This window comes from Hypanus sabinus, chromosome 4, assembly GCF_030144855.1.
Source record: "Hypanus sabinus isolate sHypSab1 chromosome 4, sHypSab1.hap1, whole genome shotgun sequence".
NCBI classification, from domain to species: Eukaryota; Metazoa; Chordata; class Chondrichthyes; order Myliobatiformes; family Dasyatidae; genus Hypanus; species Hypanus sabinus.
The window spans coordinates 110,790,540-110,815,437 of record NC_082709.1 but is presented as its reverse complement, the minus strand read 5'-3'; the positions used below and the strand labels follow the sequence as shown (position 1 = coordinate 110,815,437).

At 37.4% G+C, this 24,898-nt stretch overlaps 1 protein-coding gene across 4 annotated transcripts in view; it reads right to left on the bottom strand.

Moving 5' to 3' along the window:
• The window catches only part of fndc3a (fibronectin type III domain containing 3A), a 241,776-nt gene that overhangs the window by 57,463 nt on the left and 159,415 nt on the right, over positions 1 to 24,898 (bottom strand). For all 4 annotated transcript variants that reach the window (XM_059967865.1, XM_059967866.1, XM_059967867.1 and 1 more), the window contains 7 exons: positions 15,584 to 15,741; positions 10,851 to 10,910; positions 9,582 to 9,720; positions 8,770 to 8,823; positions 3,640 to 3,764; positions 2,531 to 2,705; positions 1,118 to 1,204 (listed from right to left, as the gene is read on the bottom strand). In XM_059967865.1, the coding sequence (XP_059823848.1) occupies positions 1,118 to 1,204; positions 2,531 to 2,705; positions 3,640 to 3,764; positions 8,770 to 8,823; positions 9,582 to 9,720; positions 10,851 to 10,910; positions 15,584 to 15,741 (798 nt within the window). The remainder of the gene's footprint in view (positions 1 to 1,117; positions 1,205 to 2,530; positions 2,706 to 3,639; positions 3,765 to 8,769; positions 8,824 to 9,581; positions 9,721 to 10,850; positions 10,911 to 15,583; positions 15,742 to 24,898) is intronic.

The window sequence follows — 24,898 nt, the reverse complement described above, 5'->3', positions numbered from 1 at the left end:
TTAATGCACCAATAGGGAGATGGTATAGAAACCTCTAAAGATGGAAGGACAAATTTAATACTTTTAGAAAAAGCATAAGGAAACCACTAAAAGAGTCACACAAAGGACAGATTAGAACTAAACATTTATAAAGTAGGAGTAATCCTCAGTATAGTTCTGTGCATCATACATGAAAATAATGCCAAGAACTCAGGTGATGTGCAGAAGAAAATTTCTAGAATGGTACCAGGGATGTAAGACTTTGGTTATGCAGGATTGCGAAAGCTGGAGTTAACTTTCTTTAGGGCAATATAAGTTAAGAGGAGATTTTACAGATAATCAAGAATTGTTCTGATAGGGCAAATAAGGACAAATTGTTTCTGTCTGTAGATGCAACATAAAAGAATGCTTTATATTGTATTTTTTGATTATCTGGAATGCAATGCCTGCAAAGATAGTGGAAACAGATTGGATATTAACTTTGAAAATTAAATTGGATCAAACTTAAAGCATTTCCAAAAGCAAAATGACTAACTACTCAGATTTCCAAATTACTTGTAAATGATGTTCTTGAAGTACTGTATTATTTTATGATCATTTAATTGATAAGCTGCACAATAGATACCATTGTTTTGACTATTTCAATTTTTGTATTAGGGTTAACAAGAAACCTAGAACACAACTTATGTCCCCCATCTGAACCAAATAGGGATGCACAATATATTGACATATTCATGCTTGAAAGATGGATGATAGATATTTTCCAAAAGCCGAATCAGCAATTTATATGAATGATTCTTAAGAAGTTGAAAACAATTCTGACTATAAAAGGGTCACGGAGCTACTGGTATGCCAAATCTGTCTAGTTCTTCACAAGAAAAGATATTCTGAAACAATAGCTTAGGCATTGCCTAATATATTTTTTTATATTATATCTTAATGAATTGATTAGCAGTAAACTGTTTTCACCTGTTCTACACAGAAGTATGTTAAGCCTTTAAAAGATACTTCATTTTCCAAAGGTATAATTTAATATTTTTTGCAATATATATTGATAGTTTTCTCATTACTCTTTATCAGTTAATATCAATGCTCTATTCAAACCAGTTAATATAACATAATTCCCCAATGCACTTACCCTAAATTTATACATACTTCCTCTTCTAAGGTTTTTAATGGTACATGCGAGATCCTCTCCATCATACTTTGGCTTAAACCCATATCCCTAAAGGCAAAAATTCAGAGTCACGATAGCTTGCTTATCATAACATGCTTCATTTAAACATTTTAATTCTTACAGTTTATTATTTAGATAGTCTTTAATCATCAGTTTTAGACAGAATACATCTTCTAATTGTGCTTCTAGTTCAGGTAAAATTACAGTTTGATTACTGCAGATGAAATATTTGTTAGTTCGGTATGTAAAATGATGATGATTGGAGCAGTTTGTCTTGAGAAACTTTTGTTAAAAAAAGATGGAAGGAACAGAGTAAATGCATGTTTTACAGGGTAGGTAAAACAGAAATGCGCAGTATTTGTCTTCAGTGTCAGCATAGATATTCTATTGGCAAATATAACATAGCTTCCATTAATTTTGAAGCAAACATGTCTTATACAAAATTTTTATATTAGATCTATGAGATTAATTTATAATGAGAATTAATCTGCATTTATTTTGGTTATATATCAAATTGGACAAATGCAGTTCCTGAGGGACCTTGCATCAAAATGCATCAGCAGGTACCATTAGAGTTTGCTACAACCAACATTTTAGTTCACGAGTCAGTATTATAAGATCATAAAACACAGGAGCAGAATTAGGTCATCTGGCCCATCAAGTCAGCTCTGCCATTTGATTATGGCTGATTTATTTTCTCTCTTAAACCTATTCTCCGGTCTTCTCCCTACATCCCTTGATGCCCGTACTAATCAAGAACCTATCAACCTTCACATCAAATATACCCAATGACTTAGCCTCCACAGCCATCTGTGACAATGAATTACACAGATTCACCACTCTCTGGTCCTAGACTTTCCCACTATTGGAAGCATTCTCTCCATGTTCATCCTGTCTAGGCCTTTCAATATTTATTTATTTACAGATACAGTGTGGAAAAGGCCCATCCAGCCATTCCAGGGACCCCCGACTTAACCCTAACCTAATCACTGGATGATTTACAATGAACAATTAACTTACCCGGTAGGTCTTTGGATTATGTGAGGAAACTGGAACACCTGGGGAAAACCCATGCATTCCACATATACAGACACTTCCTACAGAGAATATCAGAAATGATTTCCAAACCCCAACATCCTGAACTGTAATAGCTTTCGCTAACTGCTACGCTATCATGGCACTCAAGATCTCCCATTCAAAATCGCTTGAGCATTCCTACCATTGTTATATTTTGGCTGTAGCCAAAGAAGGAAAAATAATATTCTATCCCATTAAGGTGGGCTTTAAACCAGCCTCTAGTGGTGAAATAATTTATTGCACCATTCATTTAGTTTTAAAGATCACTCAAACATAATAAATATTTAATAGACTTACTGAGGTTTCATCTTCCATTTCTAAAATATAACAAATACCCTCATCGGACAGAGTTCCTGAAGGCTTACTCCAATGTAATGACAACCATGTGACTCCAGCTTTAAGAAGCTGAGGACCTGCTGGTGTAGGAGGAACACTGCCGGAAGTGTAGAAAAGCACTTCTTCACTGAAGTCACTGTTTGGGGAAAGATTATAATTTTAAGACAGTTAATTATGCATATTTAGCTTTTAGCATCAATCTCTAAATAACAAAACATGTACAACAAATCCTTGTTATCCATGAGGAAAAGGTGCATAAACTTCCTGTGGATATTAAACTTGCAAATACCACCAAGGCTCTATCTTTTGTATTCAATACACTCATCAAATAAAAGTAAATATGTCTCATAATGTTCTTGAAGTATTAAACATGTCATTGCACATCTATATATATTAGAATAGTTGAATAGCTAAAGAACAAATGGCATTAGCAAACTATTTCCATTGAATGTACCAAAACATATAGATGATGATTGGTTTTGAAAACACAAAATGCAGTTGCGTAAACAAGGCCTACCTACCCTTATCAGAACAACAAGCGGGGGGGGGGGGGGGTACCACTTGATAAATGTGCTTTGTAACTTGATCACCGTATTTAAATGGACAATAATTATCTTCTTTATATTTACATATAGAAGAATATATTTGTTGAAAATAATTCTAAGATGGGCTTAGATCCAACCTCAACCTCATAAATCCATTGATAATAAATGAACTGATAGTGAGAACTGATTATAATTATTTTAAGCATATCATGCGATATTTGCTTAAGATACTACCGAGACATGAAGACACAAGCAAGGCCTGTTAATTTCAGAGTTTTCAACCCAGAAGTATGTTTGTCTATCTGCAGATGTTACCATAAGTCTTGGGTATAAAACAAAGGGGAAGAGAAATAAGCGATGCAAGGAAAATCTTTTTCCCTCCCCAAGTACGGGGGAAAATTTGCAGATAAGTTGAGATGCATGGACTTGCATGTGGCTCTGATAGCATGCAAGTATGGACGCAACAGGCCCAAGGCCTCCTTTTAGGCTCTGACCATTCCATAATTCTTTTTGAAATGCACTCACCTCATTCCAACATCATTTTTGGCTGCTAACTTAAATCTGTATCCCACAGATGGTGATAATTTGGTAACTTTGAATTGCTTTTGTAGCCCGGAATAACACTGTGAAAAATCATTAGTTCCTTTACCCTGCCAAATAAAGAATTTAATTAGGAGCAAGAGAAAACATGGAATAAAAAAATAACATTTTCTCTAGCAAAACCAATCTTTCACAGGAAATTTGTTTCATATAAATCTCCCTTCATTAAAGAGTTTATATTTCTCTACCCACTTATTAGGTGTCATCCTTCCTTGACCAAACCTTCTAAATTAGAACACAGAAGAGTACAGCACTGGACAGGTCATTCAGCCCACAATATCATGAGCTTGATGGTAATTTACACTAAATGTCCTCCTCCTGTGTACCATTCATATTGTTCCAATCTCTTGATGTGTTAATCTAAAAGCCTCTTAAATTCCACCAAACTGCCTGCTTTCTGTATGACACCTGGTAATCTATTCAAGGTACTTATCACTGTCTATGTAAAAAAAGACTTGCCCTCCACATCACGTTTAAACTTCTCTCTTCTAACCTTAAAAGCATGTGATCTGATATTTGACATTTCTATTCTGTAGAAAAGACTGCCAACTGTCTACCCTATCTAAGCCTCTCATAATTTAAAAGACCTCCATCAAGTTCAAACTCAATTGTGATCCCACCATGAATACAGCCAAACGGAAGTGTAACTCTGAGATTAAAGTGTAAAATACAGTACCAAATCATACAGAGCACAGAACACATAGCACATACAATTAAGATAGTAGAAAAACATACAGTCACAAAAACCCCCCAATAATATAGCTCAAATCCCTGAGTATCATGGCTTGTAGACTGATGGTGCATGAGATTTTGTCCCACAGCCAGGTTTCTACAAGTAAAAGGATGCAGCAGTCATTATGCTCATCATACAGCTGCCGACAAATGCAATGCAGCCTGTCTTTCACCAATTGAACTCTGGAGGGTAGCGCCAACAGGAGGAATCAACCTCCCAACCCGGTGTGGACTCCAGCTCTCTCACACACCAACTTTGGGATCTCCTCTCAGGCAGCTGCAACAGTCGACTCCCATCTTCTCCTTTTTCCATTATGAAAGTAGTTCATTTAATGGAAACTTTGAAAGGCTGAATAAAACTACACTTGTGTGGATCCTCACAGCATCTGGTGATCCTATAATCTCTGTCTTGAAATGTCAGAATTTCCTTCAAAAGGGTGAAACCTCACAGTGTCGAACCCTAATGGCATACTGGTAATGTACAGAAAACCCGTGCCAACCAATTGGTTGGAGTACTGAAGAACATCTTCAATCCCCCACAGCTGCAACTGAAGGTTTCCACCTGCTTCTAAATGGCATTTATCATAGCAGTGCCTAAGAACAGCAGAGTGAAATGCTTCAACAACGATTGCTCAGTGCCACTTACATCTACTGTGATGATGATGTGGTTTGAAAAGTCGGTCATTAGTAGAGTTAACTCCAGTCTGAGCAAAGACCTGGACCTGCTGCAATTTGCCTATTTCCACAACAGGTCTACTGTGAACGCAATTTGATTAGCTCTACAGTTGGCTTTGGAGCACCTAGACAACAGCAATACCTACATCAGGCTGCTGCTCATCAATTACAGTCCAGCATTCAACACCATTATCCTCTCAATACTACTCAACAAGCTTTGAATTTGGGCCTCCATACCTCCCTCTACAACTGGATCATTGACTGGATCATTGGGAGACCTCCATCACTATGGATCAGTAATAATATCAATAACAAATAAAAATCATAGTGGCCAAGTGATATGGTATTGGTCTCCTAAGGCAAAAATCATGGGTTCAAGTCCTATTTGGACCTGTTAGAGCTTGATTCAGTTTTGTGGTGCCTTGTGGGTGGCAAGGTAGTATAATGAGTAGCACAGCACTGTTACAGTGGCAGTGACCTGGGCTCCATTCAACTGCTATTTTTAAGGAATTTTTAAATTCTCCTCTTAACCAAGTGGGTTTCATCTGGGTCAAACATTCACCTCCCACATTCTAAAGACATAGTTTAGTAGGGTTAGTAGTTTAATTGGTTAATAGGTGCAAATGGGCAGCGCTGCATCAATTAGACAGAAGGGTCTATCACTAGGCAAGTCTCTAAATAAATAAAAAAAATCTCCTCTTCGATGATTATCAACACAGGCACACTAAAAGATGTGTGCTTAGCCCACTGCTCTATTCTACACTCATGACTGTGTACCTAAATTCGCCAATGACTCCACTGTTGCTGGCAGAATTGTCTATGATGATGAGGAGGCATAAAGGAGCAAGATAGATCAGCTGGCTGAGTGGTGTTATAACAACAATCTTGTACATAATGTCAGCAAGACCAAGGTATTTATTATTTTATTGTCGCCAAACAATTGATACTAGAGCGTACAATCATCACAGCGGTACTTGATTCTGTGCTTCGCGCTCCCTGGAGTACAAATCAATAGTAAATATAATAAAAATTTAAATTATAAATCATAAATAGAAAATAGAAAGTAAGGTAGTACAAAAAAAACCAAGAGACAGGTCCGGATATTTGGAAGGTACGGCCCAGATCGGGGTCAGGATCCGTTCAGCAGTCTTATCACAGTTGGAAAGAAGCTGTTCCCAAATCTGGCCGTACAAGTCTTCAAGCTCCTGAACCTTCTCCCGGAAGGAAGAGGGACAAAAAGTGTGCTGGCTGAGGGGTCGTGTCCTTGATTATCCTGGCAGCACTGCTCCGACAGCGTACGGTGTAAAGTGAGTCCAAGGATGGAAGGTTGGTTTATTTATTGTGGACTTCAAGAAGTGGAAATCAAGAGAACACACTGATTAAGGGATCAATGGTGGAATGGGTGAGCAGTTTCAAATTCCGGGGTGTCAACATCTCAGAGGATCAATCCTAGGCCCAGCACATTGCCGCAATCATGAAGGCACACCAGTAGCTATTCTTCAATCGGAGTTTGAGGAGATTTGATTATTTCACCGAAGATGAACAAATTTCTACAGTTTTACCATGCAGAGCATTCTGCATCACCACCCAATATGGAGACATCCATGAACACTAACTCGCTATTTGTCTTTTCTATTATTAATTTATTTATTGCAAATTATAGTACTTTTTATGTCAGGCACTGTACTGCTGTCACAAAACAATAGATTTCCTGACATATATCAGTGATAACAAACCAGATTCTGATTTGGAAAAAAAACTGCATTGTAATAATTTTTTTCCATCAATATACACAACCATGCTTTAATTACCACACTATTAATGGATTCATAAAAGCTTTTATTTGAAATTAAAAAAAATCTCCCTGCTTTCATTGAACTCTAAATAGTGTTAGCTAGGATCTTCCATGTTTACTTGAAGAGCCTCAAGTTTTCACCACACATAGACATCAGTTCTTTGAGCTCCATTTTTAAGAAAGTAAGTAACCCCTATTGCCCTTATTCTCAAGCTAATGTCATTGGGAAAAATATTTGTACAAATTAATGTGAAGAATTAATTTTAAAAAACTACCATTTCTGATTTCACTTAGAATGGTCATGCTTTTAATTCTCTAGATGATTAATGGAAGATAATAGAATTTTTTAAAATACTACTTTTGAAAAGAAATTTTAGTTCTTAATATTTATCTGTTATAATTAACAAGGATTTATTTATATGATCTGGTTTGCATATTGGTATAAACATGTGGATAAGCAGGCATTACAGATGAATCACTGAAATTATCAATGCATTTCAAATATTGCTTAATTCCATTTCCTCATTGTTGAAAGTACAGTTATTTATGACAGTTAATTTAGAATTCAATATCCAAATATATTTAAAAATCAGATGTCCATCAGTTACAAGTAAAGATTAAATAAATGACTTTAACTGAAATAAAATAGCAATGTAAATATATCATCTGATGAAGTGGAATACGATTTGTTGGGACACTGAAATTGGCTCTAATAAAGAGGCATACAAGCAAATACAATTCTCAGTGGAACACTATCCATGGTAATTAACTTTTGCCATGTTGCATGCTGGAGGCCAAATTTGGCTGAGTTACGTTTATACTTCCTTCTGAAAAATGAATGACAACTGAAAGAGTGGAAGACAACTTCTGAAAGGAATCCTACCACTTAACATATCTTTATGCTCTCCCCACCCCCAACCAGCTCTCAGCAGGGGTCACTGCCTCTGTGATTCCCTTGTCCGTTTGTCCCTCCTCACTAATCTCCCTCCAGGCATTTAGTAATCCCTGCAAGCAGTCTAAGTGCTACACCGCCTCCCTCACCTCCATTCAGGGCCCCAAACAGTCCTTCTAGCTGAGGCAACACTTCACCAGCAAATATATTGTGTCTGGTGCAGCCTCTACATTGGTAAGACCCATTGTAAATTGGGGGACAGCTTAATCCAGCACCTCCGCGTTTTCAAGGTGGAGGAGGAACACCTTACATTCCATCTGGATACTCTCCAACCTGATGGCATTAATATTAATGTCTCTTTCCGGTGATCAAACTCTGCCCCCCCCCCCACTTTCTTGATTCCCCACTTTGACCTTTCACTTCTTCTCACCTGCCTATTACTTCCTGCTGGGTCCCCTCCTCCTTCCCTTTCTCTTATTGTCCACTCTCCTCTCCTATCAGATTCTTTCTTCTCCAGCACTTGACCTTTCCCACCCACCTGGCTTCACCCATCACCTTCCAGCTAGCCTCTTTTCCCTCCTCCCACCTTTTTATTCAAGCATTTTTCCCCTTCCTTCTCGGTCCTGAAGCAGGGTCACAACCCAAAGTATCGACTTTTTTCCAGTAGTTGCCTGACCCGCTGAGTTCTTCTAGCATTTTGTGTGTGCTGCTTTGGACTTCTAGCATCTGCAGACTTTCGCATGTTTGTGAAAGGGTGGATGTAGGGGAAGGGTCCAAGAATTGGCTCACAGCAATAGAGGACCACCACACTGCTGCAAACTAATTCTTTCAGGAATGGGGTGGAGGGAGAAAATGTAAAAAAAAGTTTCAAAACCTTTCTGAGGGATTACCGTGCGGATGAGTTATACATGAGAATAAATAATCATAATATGATTGAAATTTTAGAGCACAGTTCACTTACCTCATCCCATTCCAGAATATAGTTGGTGACCTTGGAACCATTATCACATGAGGCCTTTAAAAGTTAAAGTAATATCATTGGTATAAAAGTCCATCTTAGAAGGACAAGGTATTAATAAAACAATAGGAACAAGACCACAACTGCAACAATCCTCTGCCTTGCATATTAGTTAGAGTACAAAGTGCAAAATACCATTTGACATTATTGGTCAAGGTAGCTGATACAAAAACAATTAAATAGCTGAACTTAAACCAGCAGCAATATTAAGACCTTTTATGAAATGCTACTGAGCTAATTAAAAATTGCAGGACAGAAAGGTCTTGATTTTTTTGTCAGGATATTCTGGAAGATACAAGTTAATAAACAGACTAACAAAAAAAGGCAAATACAGAGCAAGAGTTAATACTGAAGGTGAGGAAAACACCTAGATCAAATAAATTACCAAGGCAAATTCACAGGAAGATTGTTGAAATTATTCAAAATATTAAAGTGCTGAGCAAGAAGGCTCGTTTGACTAAAAGAGAAATGTAAAGATGCAGTTCAGAGAGAATGGAAATACTGTTCAGAATGGAAAATGTAAAGGTTTCTTCTTTACACTTGACACTTTTTATTCAGGTGATAAATGGACTAATTTGAAGCTACAGTGAATAACGTTAATGTACAAGTTAAACGAATGTAAGAAAAAGCCAGCAGCCTCTCGTGTTTGTAAATATTGACTTGTCAAACAAATTGTTTGCATTAAATAAACATATCAATTTATAATAAGCTTCTCTACACAAAACAAATAGCAATAATTTCAGTATTTGCCTCACCTTCCACTGCAGACTGAGGGAATGCTTGGTCCTGTTTATTATTCTAGGTGCCATTGGTGTATCTGGTTCACTGCACAATGTTCTAAAACTCTCTGAATCCGATGGGGCCCCTCTTATTAGGTTACACACTGCTTGCACCCTTTAGGAGACAACATGGTATCAATAAGCTTCTTAACCATACCCAATACAAGCTACTTGTTCAACTAAGTTATTTTTAAAATTGGTCAACTATAGATCAGGAACAGATTTTGCAAAGTCTCTTCAATATCAAAAGGTGTCTTCTATTCATCATAAAGATGCAACAACTATGTATATAAAGTTCCTAATATAATGAAATATTCCAAAAATGGGTGATGGAAACTCAGATACCAAGCAAACAATACAAAGTCAGGAAAGGAAAGGTTAAAAAGAAGTCTTGGTAAAGCATGTTGAAAGGTGAAGCAATGCAGCATGGTTCTGGGAAAGAGCAAGACGTTGATTGTGGAAGTACACAGTACTAATGATATTTTTTAAGCATGTCGCACCAGTCTGTCAGCCATTCTTGTCTGGCGCATGGTGTCAGGATTGGTCTCTTTTTTTTCGGATTAACCGGGTCACGATATGAATGTTCCTGACTCGACCCTTTTTGTATTTTTTACGAGGCCGAGTGGCTAGCTCGATGCTCAACTCAGCACAGATGGAAAGCATGCTCGGGGGTGGCCCGACTTGGATTCAAACTCGGGAGCCCTCGCTCCGGAGTCCGGCTGATGCCATTGCGCCACCAGCCAGCCATATGATGAAGTATAAAGAGAAACTGAACATAAACATGTTAGGTTCAAAAGACTAAAGTATACAGGTCCCAGTTTGATATGGTCCCAGAAAGTACATGGCCATAGAAATAAACAAAGGGGAGATAGCATCATGCCAGTTTGAATAGTGATAATTGGCATCTAACATACAATAAGGTGCGAGCAGCAATATTCTAGGTATACTTAAAGACCAAGTCTCTGAAGCAGAATCTTCAGTTTGGTGCGGCCAGTAATACTAATTCATTAAGTAATAACAAATCTTCACTGCCCTTAGCTAGCAAGAATGATTTAAGCTAAAGAGAAACCCTGTGAATAATGGAGGAAACGGTGTCTTTACTGCAAAACCACAGCATTGAATTGAAGGTTACCTCTTCTCCTAAAGAAGCACAGCATTCCAAGAGAAAATTAAAACGTGGGCCAAATTCACACTTATGACCACCTTTAATTAATAATTGAAAATATGTTCCTATTAATTACCAACCTAGCCTGGTAGTCTGTGGCCGGCTTTAGGTCATGTAATGTGACACTCTCGTCCTTTCCGCTGTAAAAATAATGCAAATATGTATCTATGAAATTATTTCAGGAGCCATCACATTATGCAATATTACACAAAATAAAATTAGATCAATACTTTCTAGAAGGATCAAAGATTTACTCTAGAACAAATTAACCTTGTTTAAACAGACAATTATTGAGCTGATTTTCATTATTTTTGAATAGTATAGGAGTACTTAGATTTTTGGTCCAGAGAGAAAGAAAGACAACCCAGTGCAATGAAATGCTGAAGTGCAGTCCAGGAACATGTATGTGTTAATTATGAGATTAATAAGTTATCTGAACTTACAAAGCAAGTAACTTTGTAATATCTGGTAACTCTGGTAATATCTGATAGTCATATCTGGTAACAATGGCTATTATGAAGATATGCTTTTATCTGCAGCACTATTAATGACATCTAAAACTTAGCAACACCGAGTAACACATATCACAGTACTCTTGGCAAGATCCTTTCTTCCAAACATTCTTTTCTTCATAACATTGGAAGCAGAGAAAGATTATTGTTGTTTTCTTAATTGGATACCATATTCAGTAAGGAATTCTCTCTGACACCCACACTGCATTTCATAGAATGTAAGCATAAACCTTTCATTTTGATTTCTTTTAAAAGGAGAATATAGCTCACAACTGATGCCATTAGTGCCACCTCAATTATTCATGTAAAGGAAAATATTTTAGAACCAGCTGCCACTACACATCTACTTCCATCACAGAATCAAGGAACATTGGTTTCAGCAAGTAGATGATGACTGTAATCTTATCAAATGGAACGGCAGGCTTGAAAGCCACCTAGCCTACTATTGCTTATATTTTTTCTCCAATAAAAGTCTGTTGTTTAATGATAAAGTGCATTGAAGGCTCACTTTTTAAATGATTCAAATGCTTTGAATCACTAAAGAATACGTGCAGTTTACATTAGTGTTAAGTGTAGGGATGGGCAAAAAAAAAACCATGAAACAATTTTCAGATGAAAGCTTTGCATTGTTTTGGAGTATAGATAGATGCAAGCAAAAGAAATAACTAAACACAAAAAATTCTGCAGATGTTGGAAATCCAAAGCAATACACAGAAAATGCTAGAACTCTGTAAGTCAGGCAGCATCTATGGAAATGAATAAACAATTGACATTTTGGGCAGAAACCTCTTCAGGACCGGAAAGGCAAAAAATGCAAGAGTAAAAAGTTGGGGGGAGGGGATGGAGGATAGCTGGAAGGTGATAGGTGAAGCCAGGTGGGTGGGAAATGTCAAGAGCTGGAGAAGAAAGAATCTACGAGGAGAGTAGACCGTAGGAGAAGGGGACCCAGGGAGAAGTGACAGGCAGGTGAGAACAGGTAAGAAGCCAGAGTGGGGAATAGAAGAGTGAAGGGGAATGTAAACATTTTTTTACCGGAAGGTGAAATCAATATTCATGTCATCAGTTTGGAGGCTACCCAGGCTGAATACAAGATGTTGTGGCTCCACCCTGAGGGCGGCCTCATCATGGCACATGATGGAACAGGAATGCGAATCGAAATTAAAGTGTTTGGCCACCAGGAAGTTCCACTTTTGGCAAATGGAGCGGAGGTGCTTGATGAAGCAGTCCACCAATGAAGAGGAGGCCGCATAGATGACCCCAGCAGAGTCAGAGGTGAATAGGCAGGTGTAGCACTTAGGCTGCTTGCAGGGATAAGTGCCAGAGAAGGGAGATTAGTGGGAAGGGATGAACGAACAAAGAATAAATGGAAGGAGCAATCCTTGTGGAAAACGGGGGGGGGGGGGGTGGGGGGGTTTGGTGAGGAGGTAAAGATGTGGTTGGAGGTAGGATTCCTTTGGAGATGGTGGAAATTGCAGAGAATAATGAGTTGGATGCAGTGACTCATAGGATGGTAGGTAAACAGAAGAGGAACTCTACCATTGTTAAGGTGGCAAAAAGATGTGGGTGAAGACAGCATCAATGATAGAATCAATGAAGTAGCTTGCTGTTAAATATTAAAGCCTAAACTTGATTGCTGGATTGGCTTTGTAGCTGACTCAATATTACTGAAACTAAGACGCTTGGGCTGTATGCACTTAGTACCCATGCCCCTTGCAGAATAACATTGAAAGTAAAGGGGCTTTGTTGTTTAGTCCTGAGAAAATCAGTGGAGAAACAATGGAAATTGAAAAAGGATGTGAAGGGAAGCCTATTAGGCAGAGCTGAAGAAATTAATGAAGTGATATTGAAGGAGATACAGTAAATGAGGCAGGGAGGGGAAGAAACAAGGACCAGTAATGGGCAATGTCTGGTTAGGAGATGGGAAGAGTAAAGCATACAGAGGGTTAAAAGAAGCTCCCAACCTTCAGTTAAAAGCCCACTTCATGTAACTTTTATCTAACTAATTACTTCACACTTTGCTCACAGTAATGGTTAGAATTAATCACAAACACCTGTGGGTAAATTGCTTATTTTCTCACATTTCTTAAGCAGAATAAGAAAATGTTATTTCCTTCTTTTATTTCAGTTTGATACTTTGGATTTTTAAAACAATATTGAGGAGAGTGGGCATAAAAAGAAGGTAATCAGAAGATAAAAGCTAAATGAAGGAAGAAAAATACTGAAGGTTAAAGATCACATACTTGATAGCAAGGCAAGGGGGAAGTGAATTGAAGGAAAGATTATGCACTTTAAAATGGAAGAGATTGGACAAGTGATGGGCACAAATATGTAATTATAGGTGTATTGGGAAGAAAGATAGGTAGGAAATGCAAGGGAGCAACAGAAATGAATAAATGAAAATGTGAAGCAATGTTATTTAGGGTCTGCTTTTCGCAGATTCCACTGTATATTCTGCTACTGAAATCCCTTTCTCTTGTCATAACAATTACTACTAAAAGATGGAGAGCTTAAAGCAAGAAAGTAACAAGAAGAAAGTCAGATACATGCATAAAATAAAAGTAGCTGATAAAGTAATTGTGAATCATTAATATTCCTGTTCAGTCCATAAATTACTAACAAGTAACAAAGCAAAACTTTCATGTCTGGATACAATTCCTTTCCTGGTACATTCTTAGAGAACTTGTCTGGTGCCTGTAGTGCTATCTCTTTTGCTCCTCAAAATACTCAAGGGACATCTTATCTGTAAACTTTTCCAATCAATGCCTTAACACAGCATGGACTGTTAACTAACACTTAAAAAGTTAAATATTTGTAATGACAAAAGATTGGCAACATTGTGGATACTGTAGAAGATAAACAAATGATACAGTGGGATATATTGATCAGTTGCACATGTGGGTGGAGAAATGGCAGATGGAGTTTAATCTGGACAAGCGTGAGATGTTGCACTTTTGGAGATCAAATATAAATGAAATCAACACGATTAATGGCAGGACCCTTAACAGAATAGAGGTACAGAGGGATCTTAGGGTCTGAGTCCATAGCTCTCGCACAAGTTGACATAGTGGTAAAGAAGAAATCTAGCATGTTTAAAGCAATAAACAATCGGCTGGAGGAACTCAGCAAGTTAACCAGCAACTGAGAAAGAAAGGAATTGTCAACATTTTTGGTTGAAAGCTCAGTACCTTGATGCAGGGTTTCAACATGAAACATCAATACAGTAATTCCTTTCCTTCCACAAAATACTTCTCGACCAGTTGAGCTCCTCCAGCAAATTGTTTGTTACTTCAGATTCCAACAACTACAGTCTCTCAAGTCTTATATGGCATGCTTGCCTTTATTAGTTAACGCAAGTCAGAAAATTATGTTGCAATGTTAAGAAACTTCGGTAAGGCCATATCTGGAGATAACCAATTCTGGTTGCTCCATTATGTGGAAGATGTAGAGTTTTTGGAGAGGGTGCAGAAGAGATTTACAGGATGCTGCCATGATTGAGGTGCTAGGAGAGACAGGTGCTAGGAGAGACTGAACAAACAGGGGTTGCTTTCTTTGGAGTAGTGGAGGCTGAAAGGAGACCTGGAAGAAGCTTATAAAGATTATGAGAGGAATAGATCTTTTTCCTGGGGTCAAAATGTCTAATTTAAGTTGAAAGGAGAAAAAGTTCAAAGGAAATGTGCATGGCAATTTTTAAAAACAAAAAGTAGTGGGTGCCTAGAATGCATTGTTATGGGTAGCAGTGGAGGCAAACTCAATAGGAGGCATTAAAAGGGACATGAATATGCAGATATGGATATGTGCAGGCAAATGGGACTAAAGCAATTAGGCATCATTATCTTAATTAGTTTAGCATAACATTGTGGATTGAAGAACTTGTTCCTGTGTTATACTGTTCTATCATCATTGATTATTTAAAGCTGGCAATAATGTAACCAATTATAATATCCTAATTTACATTTAGAGGCAAAATGTAATTTTAGTTCAGCAACAAACTTCAATAATACTACCAGCAGAGATTCTATTTAGCTTTTCTGCATCATTAGCTAATGGAAGAATAGAATTTTGTTAAGTCTGTAGTTGCTCTTTAATTAGTAACATTTTCCTGTTTTGTGAAGTACTTTGTTTAGAAAATGTTAGTTATTCTTTAGTCAACAGGTGAAGGGCTATTAAAACTTAGAAAATCATTTAATCCAGGTAAATATGTTAAGATAGATAAACGCTTACAACAATGAATTTTGATTTATGTTACTGTACATTGTCCACATTTTAAAATTAGCTATTAATTACAGTGAAAGTTTACATACACATAAGCAATTTTGAACTTCTCATCTTTCCCACCATTTGAAATAGCAACTTCATAGCTGTAGGGTTCAGATAAAAAATCACTAGCAGCATCATCATTTATTGTGGCTGAAGGAGGAGCCCAAGTGAGGACAACTGTTCTTGCCTGGATGTCAGATACCTACAAAAACAATTAAACACTCAAATGAAATAATTAGGGCAGATGTGCTAAAGAAATTGTATTACAAACCCAACACCCTTCAGCGATTTGGTCAGGCCAAAACCTACAAGAAGTGACCAACTGACAATCATGGGAACAACTGGTAAATCTGTTGAAAGGACTAGAGTGTGCATGACATTGCAAAAATAATTTCAGGATATTTAGTATTCAGCATGATAGAGAAATGGACAATAAATGCAAAGTGTTGTCAGAGATACCAACATCCCACGTAAATTTTTTTTAACAAAGACCAATGTTTTTTCAAACTACAGCATGACTGGATATATAGGATGAATATTCCATCTGGTCAGACCACCATGTCAATGGACAGAGAATTGTTGCAACCAAACTGCACTTCTGCTCTTGGACAGGCTTCCATGCTGTGAATCAGAATGAAAATGGCTGCAAGCTGTTATCATTCTGTGGGCCTTATCCTCATTGTTACCTATCAAATAAAAATGCAAGCCTCAAATGTGGATCCTGATTAAAAAAATGCTCTTCAAGTATAACTTCTGGATTTTATTCATCTTTGCTGCTACACCTTTCAGGCCTTGAGGTATTGATACAATGCACTGGAATAGAATAAACACTTTTGAGAGTAGGGACTATCCTCTCTCGCCTCCTTTCCATTCCAGTGCTGGGCCTATCCAGTATCTGCAGTTGGACACTTTACTCCAGTGACTTGCAACAAAAAAGATCAAACCCTAAAACCCTGCAGTAAATTAACAAGGTTTCTATTTGTTTTTACTTAGTACTGTACCTGAGAAATTGCTGCTAAGGTCCAGTTTGAACAATATTGGATCATATTTTTTCAATCAAAAACACAAAATGCTATTTGTCCTCCATTTAATATCTTAGAAACATAGAAAACCTACAGCACAATACAGGCTCTCTGGCCCACAATGCTGTGCCAAACATGTACTTACTTTTGAAATTACCTAGGGTTACCTATAGCTCTCTATTTTTCTAAGCTCCATGTACCTATCCAGGAGTCTCTTAAAGCACCCTATCGTATCCTCCTCCATCACCGCCGTAGGCAGCCCATTCCATGCACTCATCACTCTCTACGTAAAAAACTTACCCCTGACATCTCTTCTGTACCTACTTCCAAGCACCTTAAAACTGTGCGCTTTCGTGTTAGCCATTTAAGCCCTGGGAAAAAGCCTCTGACTATCCACATGATCCCTCATCATCTTATACATCTCTATCAGGTCACCTCTCATCCTCCATTGCTCCAAGGAGAAAAGGCCAAGTTCACTCAACCTATTTTCATAGGGCGTGCTCCCAAATCCAGGCAAAATCCTTGTAAATCTTCTCTGCACCCTTTCTATAGTTTCCACATCCTTCCTGTAGTGAGGTGACCTTAACTGAGCACAGTACTCCAAGTGGGGTCTGTCCAGAGTCCTATAAAGCTGTAACATTACCTCTAGGCTCTTAAAACTCAATCCTACAGTTGACTTGCGACTTGTTCAAAATCTTGGACTTGTTCAAAAAAAATCAAGACCTATTTGTGTATGCAGGTTATTAATAGTAACTAGAAGGATTCAATAAATCAGTCAGCTCTACTTTGTAATTAGTTCTGTTCAAAAACAAGGTGAAATATTACATAAGCAGAATTCCTGTGTCCCACTTACTTTCACACTGAGTTTCTTATGGCCATCGGCTACAATGTTAAAATTACAGCCCTATAACATCAGTTAGAACCCATGCACCTTGCTGTGAGGAATAATGTAAAACTGCTCTGTTGAATTGGATTGCTTGGGGTTGACACGTGCAATAATATCCTGCTATCCTTGCAGAATGGTCATACCTTTGGGACTTGCAGCATTTTAACTTTCAAGGAAGATTCTTGTTATCATAAAGGCTTCATTATAATGTCAGCAAAAAAAGATGTAACCTTAAGTAATAATAGTATAAAAATCTCAGTGAATTTAGATAGGAAGGAATAATGTAGAAAGCTGGAGCACATCCACCAAATTGTAATAGGTTAAAAATAGATTAAAGATCTTAAATTCAAATTAATAAAAAAGTGTTGGCAAACCTAAGATACCAAATGGTTTAGAATAAACAATTTTACATCAATTAATACATTTATAGTCTGTATTAACAGATTGTAAATAAAAAGCAGATACAGTATTATCAAAACTTCCTTACAGCTGATGGATATAAAGTTGAGCAAAAAGCCATATCAATGATAAACTAAATAGATAGGTTTATTACACAGATCCTCTTAAAGGTGAAAAATATTTAGAGATATATTCTCACAGCACTGACTGCTAAGCTTATAATTGATGGCATAAGAAACAACTACAGGTATTCCTTGATTACTAGCAAAATCATAGCTGAATTTTAAGGAACATGTTCTCTATTTACCAGAAGATTTTTTTTACTGTAACAAACAATCAAAAGATTAATATTTACAATATACATACAGCAACTGAATTCTTAGGCAGCACAGATCACTCTCCACTGGACTGACAGCAACTTTGGAATATACCCGCAAATGCATACTACTAACCAAAGTAGCTGTTGGAAAATCTTCAGCCGGTTAACGTAACTGATGACTGACACTACTGGCAATTATAAAGATAATTATAAGATTTCCATTAGTTATAGGAGTGTATTAACCCTGAAAATGCACCATGGGTTACAAAGGGGAAAAATGTTGTAATGGAAGAAGAAATAAAGGGTTAAGCATGTGGTTATTAGATAAGAATCAATAGCATGTGTCCTGATTTTGATAATAAAGCAGAAAAAGTGAAACGCTTATGGCAGGAATGGGGAGGAGATGATTTTTTGAAAGTGCTATTGGATTAGATTGTATAACTATTATTTATTTTCTTTGCAGTTTATCAATTTATGCATGCTTGTATTTTATATAACTACCTATATACATGTAACTGTTTAACATGTTTCCTAATGGTCACAGTATGTATATACAATAGATCAGTGTGTCCCCTAGTAGTACAGATCTTTACATGATTCTGGAATCTTCTCAGGTATTGCATTATTTGAAAAGAGGCTATTTGATTGGTTAACTCTTAACTACAAGTTTGAATGAAAAGTCTCTTTTCTATAGAGTATAAGATGGGCTGAAAACAGTGACCCTTCTCTGTTCTTCCAATTTCCAATTTTCTTTGTTCTGATTGTGAAATAAAATGATTGTGAAACAACCAGCTTTGTGCTTTTCTCTTGACTTCCAAAAGAACCTTGAATCAAATACATCAGACTCTGGCAATTTACCATAGTCAGCTAGGATGGTTGCGAAGATTTAAGGACTCAATCCCAGATCAATTGGAAATTTTTAGTGTGCAAACAAAGGAGGTAAGAGCATCCTCAATTCCAAACTCTCTGAGAATTGACTTGTCTGGCTTTGATATACCATCTGGTGGAAGTGTAGGAATGAAGAAACTACTATACACTGCTATTTATAAAAAAAAATTGTAAAATATTTAAATACATGCAAGCCAGTAGGGTATAGTATGTACAAGTTGGTGGAGGATGGAAGAAAACTTCAGTTGCAGGACAATCTATTGAAACTTTGGTTGCAATCTGCTGATATTTCTAGTTCACAGTCAGAGTAATAAAAATTATGTACTAATCAAATTTCCATGAGATTGAATTAAAACAATGGACAAAGCCGTTGAACCAAGCTCTTACCTGAATAAAACATCTCAGTTTGATTAAATTTAATGAAAAATCCAGATAAGAAATACAATATTAAGATTATTAAGAAGGCATGTTATAAAATCCAGAGAATGCCTAAGGAAAATGAAAAACCTGGTATGTGAGTTAAAGATAAGAACACATGGTCAGTGGGATTGAAGTGTGAGTGAATGAAAACGTTAACAGGGAGAATAAAGAATTTTACTAATCAATTGGGAAAGAAATGTAAGATGTGTGATAAAATACAAAAACAGCATGATAGAGACAGTCACAAACAAGAGAAGATTTGCAGATGTTGGAAATCCAAGCAACACACGCAATGTGATGAAGGGTCTCAGCCTGAAAGGTCGACTGCACTCTTTTCCATAGAAGCTGCTTGACTTGCTGAGTTCCGCCAGAATTGTGTGTGTGTGATAGAGACAGTGAAAAGTCTAAGGAGCAAATTTCTGCATTAATCGAATGTCTGAAAAAACATAACTGTAATCAAATTGAAATCCAGTGTACAGAGCTCGGAAACAAACTGAAGCAATATCAAAAAGCTGAGGAGGAACCTCAAGTGGGTGGTCCTGTCAGTGATGCTTCTTTTGAAGCTCATCCATAGGAAACACGTCTCATATTGAACAGTTCTCTGAGACAGCGACACCATCTGAACTCCAAGGAATCACAGCATACATTGGGCAGTCCTCTAACGCAGCGACACCATCTGAACTCCAAGGAAGTACAGGATGAAGAGGATACGGACTCTACAATGGCCTCTAAGGACTGAAGTGAGGATGACAGTGATGAAACAATAGGATTGGCTGCTCGCTCCAATGAAGACTGAGGGAGTAAAGACAGGCAGATCGAAGAAGGAACTATAATAGGAGCTTGATAGTGGATTACTGGGTTGCTACTTAAAGCCTTGATTAACTAATTCCTCTAGTGGCGGATCCATGAACTATTGCCCAGTCACTCAACAATCTGCTGAAAGGCTCTAAACACTCAGACGGCTCTGTAAAGAACAACTAAAAGTATTTCAAACTTTAAAAGTGACATTGTGTACTGCGACTTTAATAAGGATCCTTGATCCAGGTAAACCATTTACCCTGTATGTTAATGAGCAACATGTTGGTTATTACCCTACCAGAGGCCTTGTACTCTTATGGCTCCTCAACAATTAAGAGAGGAACTTGAATAGCTGATGGGCCATTATTTCTGAAACTGAAATGCTGGCATCAGAAAGCATGGCTCCTGATACCACCACACAACAGGGAGAACCTAAAGCTCTGATTGAAGCCTGTAAGGTGGCAGAAGGAAGATTAGCTAAGACTGATTCACAGATGAACATACAAGATATTCGAGAGATGCAAGCCCAATGCTCTCACAAGGAAAAGTGTTTTTGGATGGAAAATTGTGGGAGGTTAAACAGTGTGCAGCATGGAGATATGGCACTAGTCATAGACTAGTAGCTCCAACTTCGTGGTTTCCTTATCCCACCACAATATAAACACTCCTCAGGACACAATGGAATGGACAAGATGATTGATAGATTCTCCCAGTGGTGGAGGAATCCAAACTTCAGGGCACAGCTTTGACAAAAATTTGTAGGGTGAATGGTATGCTAGAAAACAAAGGAGTAGCGGAAAATCTACCACAATTAAGTGCTCCTACCCCATCTAGTCCATTTTTACACTTACAAGTGGGCTGCATTATCTTGCCAAAGTGTCAAGGATACCCAGATGTACTGGTAATAGTGGACAGGTTTTTAAGATGGGTGGAAACTATTTTAGCTAAGAAAGTCACTGCCCCCACCACTCCCCCCCACAGCAAAAACTTTGATCAAAGACTACATTCCTAAATGGGGATTGCCATATCACATTGACTCTGACCAAGTAATACATTTCACTGGGAGTGTTTGCCAGGAATTATGTCGGCCGATGAACATTAAATGATCATTTTATTCTGTGGTGCGTGGCCAAGTGGTTAAGGAGTTGGACTAGTGATCTGAAGGCCGTGAGTTTGAGCCCCAACTGAGGCAATGTGTTGTGTCCTTGAGCAAGGCACTTAACCACACACTGCTCCAGTCCACCCAGCTGAAAATGAGTACCGGCATGAGTACCGGGGGTTAACCTTGTGATAGACTGGCGTCCTATCTGGGTGGGGGGGGGGGGGGGGGGGAGAGTCTCGTACTCTCAGTCGCTTCACGCCACAGAAACCAGCATAAGCACTGGCCTGATAAGCCTATAGGGCTTGGGACAGACTTTAACTTTTATTGTCTACAGCACACAGAGTGAATGAATGGAGCCATCAAACAATGATGAAGTATCACGAGGAAGGTGTACCATAACCTATAGTTCTAATGGTGCATCAGAAGAACCCCAAACAAAAAAAAACTAAATTCAAGGTAGTGACAGGATATCCTACATCACTACCAAGAGCCCTCAATCTCAGAGAGGCTGACATACACATTAGGCAGTTTAGTTGATTATTTGATTAAATTAACCCAAGCTGTCCAGTCTGCTTCTCAACAGGTTTCTGCCACTTGGAGTGATCCAACAAAAGGAGGATATACCCTTATTACTGATGAGTGGCTCCTTATCAAGTGCTGTTAATTACCAATTTGACAGTGAAAACAGAAGGCAAGATATATGCCAGTCAGCGCAAGTGAGCTAAAGTGGTACCCTAAGAGGACAACAAGTGCTGTGGTTAATGTGCTAGTAACCTCTAACTCAGTGCCTACACTGCAGGGCTACAGAGAGCAAATTACTATTAACCAGCCAGAAGACTTCAGGGATGACAGCAATTGGACATTAGGAAGTTTATTCTAATATTATTTGTTGTTATATTTTTGCAAATTTCCCTATGTACAATGACTATTAATATTTGTACTGATATGCTTTATCATTGTTTATATCTGTTTTACTTGTACAAGGATGATCATTAATAGAGTAATTCATACTCATATAGGTGTGCCTACTAAATCTATCTATCCATAATCTAATCCTATTAATACTTCTTGATATTTTATATTTTATGATAATTTTATACAACATAGATATGTTATTCTGCCTCTGAATTTTCAGATGTAATGATTGTAAAGTTGTGATTTAGTGTTAAAGGGGGAACGTTGGGTTAGACTGTATAATTGTTATTTTCTTTACAAGTCAACCACTTTTTGTTTTTTACAGTTTATATCTCTTTCTTGACTTCTGATCAAAAACATCAGAATCTGACTGTGCTAACACATTCAACTTCGATTATGGCTGGTTTAAACTTGACAGGAAAGACAAAAAGTGCTGATTCCATGATAACAGAAAATTTCCAAAAGAGCTGAGATTATTTACTGTGATGGTGGCTACTCTTCTAAACAAGACTTTAATGAGAATGAAACAGGGCTGCTTTAGAAGAAAAAAAACCTTTTGTACATTCATCTCAAGACAGGTGAAATTTGCCTTATCCATTTAGGGGGCAATGTCATGGTTGACTGTAAGGTTAAGCCTTTTTTAAGCTAGTAAATAATCCAAGAGTTCTAAAATGATACTCAAAAAGCCTACCTTTCTGTTGGTTGGTGATTTAATTTAAAAAAACTCAGATTATTATTCCAGTGCTAGAATGATCTTCCCTGAGCATGTTGTTTCTTTCTTCCTTCATCAAATGATATTGAGGAAAAATATGGACAACAAAGGTATTACTCTTCATCAACATTTGGTTAATGTCAAAGATATGACTGACAAAATGCAAGTAGCATTTTTGTCCCCGAATGCCAAGCCTTTGATGATGGTGTTATTACTACATTTAAACTTTCTTACCTGTATTGTGTAATGAGGCATATCATTTTAGACGGCTGACAATGACAAATCTGGAAGAGGTATGATATCAGGATATTCAAACTATACCAAGTGGCCTGCAGAGTGATGTAATCTCTACAACAATAAGCACTGTTTGGATATCACTGCCTAAATGGGCTCACTATTCCCACAGTCAAGTTAGCAAATGAGGCTAGGATTGTTAAAGTTGACTAAGAAGGAAGAACATGCAAGAGTTAATAGAACCACGTGGTAGAGAGCTTGAAAATGATGACTTGCTGGAACTTGAGCAAGACAAGTGAGACAGAGCAAGAAGCGAACATCGTATTACCTCTATTGGGAATAAGCTTTCACCTCCTTGCTCATCAAAAATCTGCCTCAAATATGACAGTTTCCAAATAGTCTAATGCAATAAAACAGGATCTTTCTTAAACAGTGTGAAATTAATACATGCTGTGGACAGAGGTATCTAAACGGACTAGAACACAAAATGTTAGAAGCTATCATATTGGTACAGCAAAGCATTAGAAAGGCAAATGGAAATGCAATCATTATTGCATGCATTTAAGTACAAGGGTAAAAAGTATTTCTTCATCTATACAGGATTTTGATAATTTACAGTTGAAGCATTTGAAAGAGCACAGCTTCTGTACTTAAGCATATATTTTCCTTATATGCAGCTGGATTAATTACTTGGGCTGAAAGGGAGAGATTAAATAGGATGGGCCTATGCAGGACAAATTTATTGAAAGTGGTAAGATTCCAAGTAGTTCCAACATGGTTCCAAGAACCAAATGACATAGTCTCACTACTACAGAGCCTAAGAGAAGGCAAAAAGTTCTTCAGGTAGAGGGTTGAGTGTCTTTGGGATTTGATAACTAGGATAACAGATGTTCATTTGTTGAGCATATGCAAGGCTGAAATTGCTCAAGTTTTCGATACAAGTGGGATCAAGGCTTAAAGGATCATGTGGGAAAATGGCAGCACCAGAGGAATAACCATGATACTAATTGGCAGATCAGCTCTGAGGAGATGTATGACCTATTTTTTTCTGAAATTACAATGTATCTATGATCAGATGTCTAAAACGTTTTGAACTAACCAGATATCTAACAGAAGAGAATTTAGAAAAGTTAAAAGAAACTGGACAAAAGATCTAATTTTGATATCAGTAATTGTGTTAATGGAACTTCTTTGAATTTGCTTTGGTGTAAACATGGAAGCATACAAAAATAAAGAATGACTAATTACAAGTGTCATAGACAAATAAAAAAAAGGGAAGAGTATAAACTATGTGACAGCCGCACATAAGAGACAAGGTGGTAAGGAGAACCCAGAAAGAAAGTGTGTGAGAGATAGGCAAAGACACTCTATATAATTCACAATAATTGCATAGAATATTAGTTAGCATTCATTTTTAAATCACATTTATGAAGTTCAGTTATTGCTGTCAGGACTGAATAAATGACAAGTTTGTTGTGGCTTTCCAGTTCATAAAAATATCTTTAATTAACTATCCATTTTACATGAAACCTTCAAAACAAGATTCACTGTGCAGGGAACAAAGTCTGATGGTTGCAAATTTTGTTTTAAAAAACACAACTACCATATACAAAAAAATCAACGAACCACAAAATCTCTGAAATTTTGATTTCTCTTTAGAACTT